Genomic DNA, 13,703 nt, shown 5'->3' with positions numbered 1-13,703 from the left:
ATTATTATTATTTAAATATATTAAATTAGAATTAGACTTAGTTGAAAAGAATTTTTGGACTTGTTTGAGAAGATCTAGAAAGTTTATGAATCAATTTATAGTTTTTCTTTTAAATTAAAAAAAAAATCAAAAGTTTAAAACATGACAGCAAGCCCCCCCCCCCCCCCCCCCAAACCCTCTCTCTCTCTCTCTCTTTTTCCAGCCACAACTACCTTCTCCAGTCACCATTTTTGGCATTCTTGGTATCAAAATGCTCCTCTCTTCAAAGGCATTGTGTAGATACCAAGTTTATGCAGTATCGTTTCCCAATTTGTGTGAATCGAGCTTCGAAAATTTTAGCCCATTTTGACTTCAGAACTAATTTCTCCCAAACCAAAATTTTTCTCAAAAATCCAAGTATACCAACACGTTGTAGCTTCGAAATGATACCAATTCGGGAATTTTTTGACACCGAAAAATTTTTGAGACTAACAAGCTAGCTGGTGAGATTTTGGATCTTTAAAGTCATCTTTTGAGTTAAATAAAATTATTTTCTAACTCCTTATATTGTGGCTACGTGTAGGAACTTTTGTTTCGAAGAAATTTCACTAGCGCCTGGGACTATAGTTTTGGTCCAAACGCATGGGCTCTAGGACTCACCTCAAAAGTAGGTAGATATTATAGTCATTCCTACCATTTTCAGATGCCCTGAATGTGTTTCAAGTGTCAGAACTAGCGTAGGTAGCCTCAAATACAAATTCACTTTTTTGCCTTAAGTTAAGCTATAATTCGATAATTAATAAAATATTTGTGGGTGTATGAAATGTAGTCATTTTAATTATAATATTAAGATAATATTATTAAGGACCTCCAGGAATATTTATAGAATTTTGAAAGTAAATTGGATGTATTTAGACAATAGTGAATTTTAGGCCCTTGAGCTCAAGTTGAGCAATGACACAAGTTTACGTTGTTCTAGGAGGCCTTAAATGGGTGTTGTGTTATGGTATGTTGTGAGCCTGAGACCTTTGGGTTGTTGAGATATAAATTGTGTTTTCTTGCAGAGAGGTTAAGTCCTAGGTTTGGGGAAAACTTTGTTGAATTTTTGTTATGAACTTAAGAAGTCTTTTGTTTCTTTAATTAATTATTGTTAGTCTATTATTGATAGTTCTTTGGTATGCTTGCTTAGGTGATCCAAATCAATCATTTTCTTCTTTTGAGCAGAACCAATAAGCATTGGGTTGTACTATAAGTTGGATATTAATTATATTTTGTAATTTCAATATTATTTATATATTTTTTGCGTACTTAAACATTTTATAAATATATTTACATGCTTAGTTAAATAAATTAGGAGCACTCTTATTATTTTACATTTATTTGTTGATAATTACTTGTGTATTGCCACCCTGATGATAAATTGGAGCTCTGTGTGTGTTATATATCTATATATGGCATATGATGGATATGGATTGGATGGGTAATTGCAGCTTGAGCTAGTCTCACTGGAAATCGGTCCTTATAGATATGAAAAATCGAGGTGAGGCATGGCTTTGAGTTGATCTCGCTGGACCCCACACTTGAATTTAAGCGAAACTCCAGCTTGAGTTAAGCTCGCTGCAGGTCTTGGATTAAGAGAGCTGAATAGGGGATCAACTCCCATAGTTATGTATGAAAATACTTTACTGGGTGTGTGCATAGCTCCAAATTATCTTCTTATGTGAGTATTGGATGATTTACTTGTTGTATATGTTCGGTGTGTGTTTCATACTTAGAAATACATTAGCTGTAGGTAGCTATAGAAATTATATTTATAATCAATATCTAAAATCTCTTAGTTGATCACTCACCCCTATTCAATTATTTTTCCCTAGGTGACAAGTGAATATTATTTTAGAGTTAACATGCTTTCTTTCTCTTAGGGAACTTGAAATGGTTAATGTATTAATTATTAATTTTATTATTCAGATCTAGAACTCTGTAGTGAATATAATGGTATTCTTGTAATGTAAAACTAATGTATTTGACTTCAGGTGCTTGTGTGATGTTGGATTTAGGGTAAGTTGAGCTCCCCAATTATGATTTTGTTCGTGATACAGGTCAAGTGAGTTTTCTCCCCGTTGGATTGTTTATTTTATGGCCAAACTCTATTTGTTTGTTTTCTTGATTTTCGGCCTTCCTTTTTAAGCTTTGTTGTTGGGTTGTAGATTGCTTAGGCTTACTACAGGCTTTAGGGCCTTATGTCAATCCAAGTTCTAGTGCCGATCCGGCCCAAAAATTGAGTCGTGACAGCTAGGCCATCTATTTGTTCTCTCTATAACTCATTTATTGCACGGGAATAGCTTTTGGGTAGTGCTTTGTGTGGGATGTGGACTAAAAGAAGTGCAAAGAAATTCAAGAAAAAAAAACATCATGAAGAGCACAAAGTGCGATGTGTTTATGCAAAGTTAAGTGTATCTCAAAAATTTATAGCGTGAAATTAAGAGAAAAAAAATTGGCCAAATGTTACACGTTTAAGGGTGTGTTTCAAATGATAAGGACATGATTCAGAGAAAGCCTAGCGCTTTAGGCCATGTTTTATTATCCCATGCCCGTGTTTCGTCTTTTAGGGCTTATGGAACTGAGCAAATTTCAATTCTTTGGCTTATTTAAAGTAAACTTTTATTAGAATTGATTTTATCTTTGGGCGATAATCAATAACCAAGGCACACTTGGAGATCAAAGAAGATCTTGAAGGTTCAATGATATTTGATCGAAGAATCATTTTCTCATGCAATCATTGGAGTTTTTCTTCTTTCTGTCATTTATTTTGAGTTGAATTTATAATTTTCATTGATAGGATGGATTCTTTGTCTTTTGATTCAAGTAAATTGGGTTTTGATTTCCATACAATGTTGAACTAAATTTTATCTAGGGTTCTGAATGTAGCTTGAGACTTTATTCAGTTTAATTTATTTGAGTTGATTTTCATTATCAATGCCATAGTTGATTTTCATAGTTGTGGCTTTTGACATAAGTAAAGCTTATGATTGGGCGGATGGCATTTTTTATGAGGTATTATGTTATAAATGGGTTTTTTTTACGAAAGCTGGGTGAATAATTTTTGTATTTTATTCAGTATTGCGTCTAATATGTAGGTAAGGTGTATGGTCCAATTTTGCAAGATCGAGACAAGCTGACCCATTGTCACCGTATCTACTTTTTTCTTTGTGTATAGGGTTTATTAGTTATTTTGTGAGAGTACGAAAGTCAAGGGCTACTTCATGGTATTCAGGTGGCTAAGACAACACCATCAATTTCTCATTTATTATTTATTGATGATACCTTTTTTTTTTTTTTTTTCTTTTGAGCTAGTTTGAAAAGCATCAAGGATCAAGGATTGTTAGCAATCTTATGAAGTTTCATTTTGTATAAGGTCAGTTTTTGGAAATCTGTAATTGCTTTTAACCCAAAAACTTCTGCAATTGTTCAAAATGCTATCCAAGAGCTCTTGGGTTTGACTAGTCTGACACAACCTGGACATTATCTGGAGATGCCTTCTTAATTGGCAGGAAAAAGAAAGAAGTCTTTGAATTTGATCTTGATAAAGTCTAAAGGTGTCTTCAAGGATGTAAATGGAAGCTTTTATAATGGACTGGTAAGGAGATATTGTTGCAGACTGTGGCATAGGTCGTTCCTAGCTAATTATATTTTAAATGCGTTCTTGCTTCCAGTTGAGGCTTGTCACTCTTTGGAAAGATTAATGAATGGCTTTTAGTGGGATAATGGTCCTCAGGGGCCTGGAATTAGATGGATTTGTTAAGAAAAATTATGTCAACACAAGGAGAATGGTGGTTTGGGATTTCACAGAATTCAAGAATTTGTTCTTATTATGCTGGCTAAGCAAGGTTGGCGTTTTACACCCACAATCCTTGGTGGCAAGAATTTATAAGGCCCCATTATTACCCAAATGGTTCTCTCTTTAATGCTTTGGATGGTAATAATCCAATTTATGCTTGGAAAAGCATAAGTCTATCAAAGATTTGTTGAGGTTGTAGGAGATGTATTGGAGATGGGATTGCTACTAATGTGTGGGTTGAGCCCTTGTTACCTGTTTATGATGATCCATACATTCAAATTGTTAATAAATTGGTATGGACAATGTCAAAGTTTGTGATTCAATTTTGTCAAATGGTGCTGGTTGGAATGTTGATTTAATTAGGGAGGTTTTTGATGATTGGGATGCATATCTTTAGGAGTGTAAATGAACTGAAGCGAGCCGAGCTTTGAAGAGCTTAGGCTTGGTTCGTTAAAATTTTTTCAAACTCAAGTCGAGCTTGAGCTTAATTCATGTCGAGCTCAAGCCAAATATCCATAAGTTCAAGCTTGGCTCATTTAGAAAACGAAACGAGCCAAGCCAAACTAATCTTTCTATCAAATTGACTCTCGAGCAGTTCAAAAACAGTTCGACTCATCTACAAAGTAAGTTTTAACTTTAGGAGTATAAAATTCAAACTACCTAATTTTAATTAACTCTAATATATATATAAAAAAAAACTTAATTTTCCTAAAAAAATTAAATTTAAATTACAAATAATATATTTAATAAATTCATTTTATAAATTATATATCGATTATATCATAATTTTAAATAATATATTATTTTTAGAACATTCATAAATAAAATAATAAATATTATAATTAAATATAATAACTAATATAAATATTTTTACAAACGAACCTGTTCACAAGTTTATTTAATGAGCCTACTCTCAAGTCGATTTATAAGCCTGCAATTGAACAGGTTCATGAGTCTTAACAGGCCGAATACTATGAAGCTTAAGCTTGGTTCGTTTATTAAACAAATCTAAAAGTTGAGCTCGAGCTCGACTCATTTTCTAAACAAGCCGAAACAAGCTAAGCTGAACCGAAAGGGTGCTATACTATAAAAAGTGGATAAAAAATGCAAATGGAAGGTCGCATTGTAGCGCCAATCGATTTGGCAATTGATTCCTCGACTTGATAAGCAATATTGAAAGTTGGTATCCCACCAAAGGTTAAGCATGCTATTTGGCGCTCAGTGCCAGGTGTTTTGCCTAATTTAGTTCAGTTGCAATTGAAGCATGTTGAGGTTGATGACTTATGTCCTATTTGTATGAATCATGAAGTATCTATATCTCATGCCTTGTTAGAGCAAGACTTTGCTGAGCCATTTTGGACTACTAGTGGTCTTGATTTTGGCAAACATTTTGGTTAATTTGGCGAATGGATTGCATCTTTGGCTCTACAGAATGATTGTGATCAGCTAAACTTTGCGTTAATCCTAGCTTCAAATATTTAGAGGCAGCACGATGATGTAGTGTGGCAAGGTCAAGGTAATTTTGATGTGCAGGTTGAGCAAATGGCCAATACTCAGTGGAATGAGTGCAAGCAAACTGGCACTTTGCGAAATTAGTTAGTACTTGCTGGCGGTAGAACTTTCGTTGTGAAACCACCGTCTTTGACTGCTTTAAAATGCAACGTTGATGCTTCTATTGATGTGCACTTGCACAGGGCAAAGTTTTGGATGGCTTCTTTGGGATTATAATGGGATTTTTCTTAGCGGTAAACAAGTCCCCTTAGAAGGTTCTGTTAGTGCTGATGTTGCAAAAGCTATTACTTTTCGGGAAGCTTTGAGTTGAGAGTCTTGACCATATCACTGTGGAGACAGATTCACTACTGTCTTACAAGCTTTAAAGAGTTCTAATATTGATTATTCTTGCTTTGGCTGTATTATTTCTGATTGTAGGCTTATGTTTGATCTTTGTAATGTTTCATGTAACTTTGGTAAGAAATTAGTGAATCACGTTAATCATACTCTAGTAACGGCAAGTGGTTCAATATTTGATGAGTTGACTGGGGTGATTTCACTCCCTCCATCCTCCTTGACACACTGCAGCTTGCTGTTGGTGATGTTTAATGGAAGTTTTTTTTTTTTAAAATAAATCAATAAAAACAATGGTAATGACATAGAACTTGAAATTTAACTACTTATAATAATAATAATAATAATAATAATAATAATAATAATAATAATAATAATTTTTTAAAAAAATTTATAAAAATTATTTACTTTAGAAACTGTGGAGTTCTCTTATAATTCCTTATAGCATTTTACAATTTTTATGCTCATTTTTTACAAATTGATGAATTTGGCGTGGATCATTATTAATATTAAATTTTTATCTGAAAATTACATAAATTGTTTGATTCATACCAATAGCTCGAGTCTTGATTTCTTCTTCATCGAATGTGAATTCCGGAATTCTGGAGGGAAAAAAAAAAGGCTTCATTCTCAGCACCACATGGTTTCAATCTGAAGTCTGCTTTTCAGGATCATCATCGCGGAAATACAGCATTAGGAATTCCAATCTTTTGTTTCATTAATAAATAGCAAGGCTAATTGATGATGTATCATTGCAAAATTGTAAATTGGATTCCCTTGCAGTTTAACACCAATCAGGAATTTTATGTTCATACACTCAGACTACCCTAAAATGACCAGAAGGAAAAGGGCCTACGAACCATGTGCATCATCTATTATACATAAAGAAAATTAGAAGTAATCATACTATTTCTAAGTCGAATAATTAACCAATTCTTGAAAAGAGTAGCTTGGAGGCAAGCCTGTTGTTCTATCGCATGCTTTCTCAAAACACTTCAACGAATTGGAAATTTGGAATTCACCTGCAAGAACAGACATTTTCCAGCACAAAGATCACCAAAATAAGCTCGACGTTAAAAACAGATTCATAGCTGATAATAATGAAGGGGAAGAGCTAGGAGGACACAGAAACAGAATAGGCCACAGCTGATAACTGGCCAGAGGACACAGGAGGCACTTTTCCCTGAACACATAAATGTGGCTACTGTCATTAATTTGAAATTCAAACGATGGAACACTAGCCACTACCCAAAATGGTGAAAGGTATAAGATAACTTGGTTGATTGTAAATTTCATTCAATAAGGCAATAGATAGAAATCCTGGAAAATCTGCACGGGATAAGCAAAAATTCTGAAATAAAAAGTTTTTATAAACAAAACGAGATTGAATATCCACAAACTCATTTTTACAGTACAGTTGATCCATAACATTTTTATTGGCAAACTAATCCTGTAGATGACTTAAGCTTTCATATCCACAAACTCATTATAACAAGCTAAGCATTATTAGGCTGAAATGCACTTAATACTATGACAAAGGAACTTCAAGAAAAATGATATGACATTAAGCAAACATTGCTAAGTTTTTAGAAAAAATAATCAAAATATGGTTACCACTATGATCAATAATGATATGTACAAAGGTCAAAAATAAATTATGATATCTGTTACTTTTATATTCAGGAATCAGATTAACAGTAACTCACCACACTGATGATGTTTCTATAGAGTAGAAGAACAATATCCCTGCCAAGGGAAGTAACATGCGAACAAACACGGCATGACCAGCCATCTATCTTGTTAGACATTATAATGGAATGTGACAGTGTGGATAGTTATAGATAACCTTTATCTGCAAAAACTGAACATTTCTACTTAGAAATTTGATTGATGTATGAGAAATTGTCAGAGATCATAGCACACGAGGAAAGTTAGAAAAGTGTGGGGGAGGTTAAAATATTTAAACAATGAGTACACATACACTCATAGGTCCAGCATTCAGACCCAGTAGCTACGTCCCAAAAAATTTGTATCTCGTTCTCCATGTGCATAATAACAATATAAAGCTTCCACATTTCTAACCTACTCATGAAAATAAAATGTCAACATACAGGACAGCAATGGGTAAACATATAAAAAAGAAATACAATTTAAGCAGCTAATTTATCCAAAACTATCATTCCATTGTGCAGGAACCATTTGGAGATATCACTAGCACTTATAAGTTAAGTATCTACAACCCAGAGCTAAGCATAATCCATTTGGACATTTCTAGAAGGTTCACTTTCATGCAACGGTAAGCAAGACTCCAATTGGAAAATTTTTCGTGTTTCTAACTCAACTATCTAATTGTATTAAGCTTGCTCATTTTTTTCTTTCTTTAAATTTGACCATGGACAAATAGCATCCTTTTGATGTTTTACTTATCCCCTTATTTCCTTGTCAAACTAATTGCTACTTTTGCATTTGCATCGCCAAGCCGAAAATAATGCAAAAAGTTGCAAATTAGGGAATGGGCACATTATGAATTGTGATTATGGAATCAAATGATGCATACTAGATGAAAACCGCTGCATGCACTGATTTCCTATATAGACTAAGGGTAAGAAATCTGTGAATGCACAGAGAATTTAGCGCGGTAACACCTTGGTAGGGGATTCCAAATGCAATTATACTTCCTAAATGCCAGTATTTAGCTTTGAGGAATATAACAAAAATGAAAAATTTAAGTTCATCATGGTGTATTAAGAAATAATTTTCCAACATGGAAACAATTTACAAAAATGCACAGATAAGGGAAGTAGCATATAATGTAATAGGAGCAATGTTGTCACTGAGAAACGGAATGGCGTCTGCATTGGCACAACAACAAACCTTAACTCATTTATATGCTTCCCCCAATACTTCTTCTCTCCTTTCTCTTAACCAACTATGGCCATCTTTGCAAAAGAACTGAATGAATCTTTTGTTAAAAAGAGATAGAGATCCATCTGCTGAAGAACTCAGTGTCAGTAAGCAACAGAAATAGGATAGTAGACTTAAACAATGAAGAAAACCATCAATAAATTGTTCAAATTATATATGAAATGCTTACTATTTGGCTCCTCTGATAGCTGCAAAATTTCATGTTTTTGTAATATGAAGAACACTTATGCAGGCTTCAGCCAAAGTGTTTGAACTTTGAACTGGTAGAAACACTTCAAATATGTCAAATCTTGAGACCAAATAGAAGATGGCTATCAAACAACCTCAACTGAAAGTTTGGTTAGCTTGACAAAACCAGTACTGATCAATTGCAAACCCTTTAATGAGGATAATTGCTTAGCCATTCTGTTTACTCACTGTAAATAGGAAATTGGAGTTACTTTACTATTTCAGAACAACGTAGCAATTAAGAAGATTCATTAGTGTTAATACAAATATAAAGTCTAAAAACAATATGTTAGTGCTACTAAACAATTTCTTGTAAAAAGCATAACCAACTATCTAGAAGAATTGTAATCATACTCATAAGAAATATATTGAAGTACCTATAGCTCAACATAACAAAGACCTTCTGCATTTGTTGTCAGGTGTTGATTATTAAAACTCTCACTCCACATCTACACCTTTAGACCCTTCACAATGATTTCGTAGCTTTCTCAAAATGAGATTGTCATTTGGCAATAAACTTACTAACAATTCAGTGGTCGTGGCATCTGCAGAGAATCCCTTATCAACCATTTCATCAATAAGTTCTGATGCTTTTGGTACATCCTTGTGCCTGAGAAACCCTTGAATAATCACATTATAACAGCAATTATCCGGTAAACATCCACCCTCTTTCATTTCTCTAAAAACCTTGTATGCTTCGGCTAGTAATCCTTCTTTGCTAAGTCCTTTTATTATTGAAGTATATGTATAAACATCAGGCTGTAATCCATTTTCAAAAAGCCTAGAAAATATTTCCTTGGCATCATTAAGCTTCCCAACTTTGCACATACCATCAATTACAATGTTATAGATCATACGATCAGGCTTCAACCAACTCTTTTCCATTACTTTAAATAGTGCGAGTGCCTCATCAAGATCCCCCTGTTTGCACAAGCCATCAAGCACAGTTGAGATGGTTATTATATCTGGCTGTTGACCATGAAAGCACATGTTTTTAAAAAGTTCTTGTGCAATCCAAGGCCTCCCTGCTTGCCACAAGCCTTTTATAAGAGTATTACAAGTGACGGTGTCAGGAACTAAACCCTTTTGAGGCATTTCATCAAAAAGTTGCTTTGCTTCATCTATCCTTTTGCTATTGCAGTATCCATTAATCAAAATGTTGTAGCTAAAAACATCAACTATTCCATTAGTTACCAAAAGGTTAAATACTTTTCTAGCTTTATCAATTTGGTTGCATAGACAATATCCATCCATCAATGAATTGTAAGTCACAACACAAGGTTCCACACCTCTTTGAATCATTATCTTGATTACGTTTTGAGCATTTGAAACCAATCCTTTCTTAAAAAGAGTGTCAATCAATATACTAAAGGTAAAAACATTAGGGGATATGTTCCGCCCCACCATTTCTTTCAACAAGGCTAAAGATTCCTTCCATTGGTCTGAAATGCAAAGGCCATCAATTAAGGAGCTGTATGTGACCACATTAGGCTCTACACCTCTTTGAATCATTATTTTAAATGTATTTTGAGCCTCAAAAACCATTCCTTCCTTACAAAGAATATCAATCAACACATTGAAGGTATAAACGTCTGGTGATATTTTATTCCTTACCATTTCATTCAACAAGGCCAAAGCTTGATTTTGTTTGCCTAATTTGAAAAGACCATGAATTAAGCTGGTGTATGTGATGACATTAGGTGAGATGCCTTTATTTCTCATTTGGGAGAACATGTCTAAAGCCTCAACAGCTAGCTTATCCTTGCATAGGGCATCGATTATTGCAGTGTATGTCGCGGTGTCTGGCTCACAACCTCTCTCAACCATTTCTTTCAACAACTCAATAGCCACATCTATTTTCCCAAATTTACACAGTCCATTTACTATCACATTGTAAGTACAAACATCAGGTTGATAACCTCCAGCGACCATATCATCGAAAAAGTCGACTGCTTGATCGATCTTACCCTTTACACCGAATCCATTAATTAAGGTAGTAAATATCACAATGTCAGGCTCGAATCCAAATTTGAGGATTTTCCCCAAAACAGAGAATCCAAATTCCACAAGGCGTAAATGGCAGAAGCAATTAATCAAGATGCTAAGAGAATAGACATTGTGTGAGATCCCTAGCAATTCAATTGTTTTGGACAAGGACACGACAGTGTGATACAGTTTCATTCTCACAAGAGCAGACAAAAATCGATTAAATTGAACCCTAGAAGGCAGAGGATGCATATGAATAACGTGATTAAAGGAAGCTAAGGCATCATCAAGGTGGGTAAAAGAAACAGAAATGAATTTACGTCTGAACAAACGTGCATCTTGATGTGTGGCAGTGGAATTAGGAATAGAAGAATGGAAAGAATTGGTAAAGAAGAATAGGTGTGGAGATTGAATGGTACCCAATGGCCTTTGCAGTTGAAGGTGGAAGCTCCTCCAAGTAGTCGGCAAAATGCTTCGGTGCGCCATTATCATGGATCTCTCGTCTGCTCGCCTCTGCAAATGTTTCAGGTTTTGTTTGGATGGGAGAGAGGAATATTAGATTAAATGAAAGGAAATGCAATCTGTTAGGGAAAGTGGCCAGAATCAGAATGATATAAAGAAAGGCTAAAGTGGTAATTGAAGTTTTTTTTTTATATAATATAGAAAATAATTTATTTTACTTTTGACATTAAATCGAGGTTAAAATCCAATAAAAAATTAAGATTAAATTAAAGAAATACACTATTTTGACTTTCTATTATTTCTTTCCAAATAAGGGGAGATAGAATATCTCATATTAGCAAGTATTCATATGGATTTTTTTTTTAATAAATATATCGATTGCAAATTGATTTTTTTTCTATTTTCCTTTTTTTTAATAATAATAAGATAAATAGTGAAAAAATATTAATTTTTAAGAAGACATTCACTTACAATAATTGCGTGCAACGACTCCATAAATATTAGAAATTATTTAATAAAATAATTTTTATGTAAACATTTTATATAAAATAATAAATCAATAAAAATTAATGCATAAATAATAATAATAATAATTATTATTATTATTATTATTATTATTATTATTAAATAAACTTAATCACGCATGCATTATGTATGCCTTGTCCATAAATACTCGAAAGGCCTAGAGGCCAACTTTCATATTTATAGATTATTGACTTTTATTGATTCACTTATATAAACTCTCATGCTTTAAAATTTTTTATATAATTTTATTTATTTTTTTATATAATATAATATTATTATAGTATATTATTTTTAATAACCTATAAAAATTAATTATTCATTAATATATATATATTAATTATTTTTAATTAAAGTTGATCTAAAATATATTATAAAAAAATAAAATTAATAAGTTATATTATTTTAGTTAATTAAATATTATAAATAAAATATATGAAATAAAATTTTTAATATACAATACTTTAGTAATTAAAATATTATAAATAAAATATCATAAATATAGAATGAGAATATGAATATTTTGATTTTATAAATCAAAATTTATTATTTACTAAAAGTTATTTTTAAAATATTTTTATTTTTTTAAATTTTTAATAAAATTATTATAGTCCATTTAAAATAAAGATTGTAAGACAAAAAAATATGTATTTTATTGCTTAAATTTATCTTTGAGTGTCTTGCTATTATCAATAATGTCTCTGAATATTTTCTGCTGGTCACACATTTTTTCTCAACAAGCTAGTCTGAGCTGGTGGATTTCTCCAATAGAGATTGTATTGAAATCTCTTCTGGTGGCTGTGATGGAGCGATGAAGCTCTGGCTATAATTGTTCTGAAAGAGAAGTAATGTATGAATAACGCAGATCACATCATTGAAACCATTCAGCAGATAATAGCGTTGTACCATACATTGATAGTGCTTTTTTATGTCTGTCCTTTTAAGAGAGCAGCAGCGCATGTTAAAAAACTCTTGTCTGAGTTGCTTGTTGTAGTGGGGTGAGCACTCGATTCAAACTGAACCGAACATAACCGAACTGAATTAAATTATAAAAACCGAATTACATATTTTAGAAACCGAATCGAACCAAAATAAATGAAAAATTAAATCGAACCGAACAACTCTATTTCAGTTTATTCAGTTCAAACAGATCGGTTTTGATTTTTTATTAATTTTTTAATTTAGACTTGATTTTTAAGTTATTTGGTCTAATTTTGATTTTGGTTTTGTAACACCCCTATATGCATGCCCTGGTATATTTCACTATTCCGGTGACCGGTATCAGTCCGGACAATTAAGGAGATTAGAACCACATTTAAGACACTTAGAAAAGCCCTGAATGAAAATAAATAGTGCTGACTAGAAGGTTAAGTATAAATAAGAAAAATAAAGTATAAAAGGTTAAATGAGTCGGGGGTCACAGCGATGGGTAACCTTACCGAGAAGTGACTGCGAAGTCAGTCCTAACCCTAATTTGGAACAGGAAATTGTGACGCCGCTGTCCTAAGGACTATTGCAAAGGTAGTGGAAAAGGGAAAATCACAGAAAAAGGTTGATAAGTAGGTTAAATAATTAGGTCAGGGTTCCGGAAGAAATATTGGATTATGTGCAAACTGAATCAAACTGGCGAGGGGCAAATTGGTTAATTCACCCCTAGAGGTGACTCACGACCTAACTGTCCAATAAAATCGAATAAATGAAAATTTTGGAATAGCGAATTAAATTAAAGAACTATTGAAAAATTAAGGAAAAAGAAAAAGAATGAAAATTGAATTATTGCATCACTTAAATGACATCACATATGATGTCAAAATTAAATTTTATTTTCCCAAAATTTTTTAACCAAGTCAAAATTAACTTAAATACACATAAAAAAAACAAAAGAAATTAAAAGAAATTCACTCACCTTTCTCTCCCA

At 32.8% G+C, this 13,703-nt stretch overlaps 1 protein-coding gene across 9 annotated transcripts; it reads right to left on the bottom strand.

Moving 5' to 3' along the window:
• Positions 1 to 6,762: 6,762 nt before the first annotated feature.
• On the bottom strand, positions 6,763 to 11,381 carry LOC110640933 (pentatricopeptide repeat-containing protein At1g63330). 9 transcript variants are annotated; one of them, XM_058140838.1, is made up of 5 exons: positions 9,193 to 11,381; positions 8,757 to 9,003; positions 8,537 to 8,655; positions 7,644 to 7,744; positions 6,768 to 7,523 (listed from the first exon to the last, which is right to left on the bottom strand). In XM_058140838.1, exon 1 carries the CDS (start codon positions 11,291 to 11,293, stop codon positions 9,254 to 9,256), a length of 2,040 nt encoding a protein of 679 aa, XP_057996821.1. In that variant the 5' UTR covers positions 11,294 to 11,381; the 3' UTR covers positions 6,768 to 7,523; positions 7,644 to 7,744; positions 8,537 to 8,655; positions 8,757 to 9,003; positions 9,193 to 9,253. The 9 variants fall into 9 exon arrangements, with proteins under 9 accessions (XP_057996815.1, XP_057996821.1, XP_057996822.1 ...); XM_058140839.1 differs by having other exon boundaries at positions 6,768 to 7,514; XM_058140832.1 differs by having other exon boundaries at positions 6,763 to 6,845; positions 7,369 to 8,655.
• Between the last annotated feature and the right edge of the window lie 2,322 nt (positions 11,382 to 13,703).

Source organism: Hevea brasiliensis, chromosome 18, assembly GCF_030052815.1.
Source record: "Hevea brasiliensis isolate MT/VB/25A 57/8 chromosome 18, ASM3005281v1, whole genome shotgun sequence".
NCBI lineage: Eukaryota > Viridiplantae > Streptophyta > Magnoliopsida > Malpighiales > Euphorbiaceae > Hevea > Hevea brasiliensis.
This window is presented reverse-complemented; position numbering and strand designations above follow the sequence as displayed.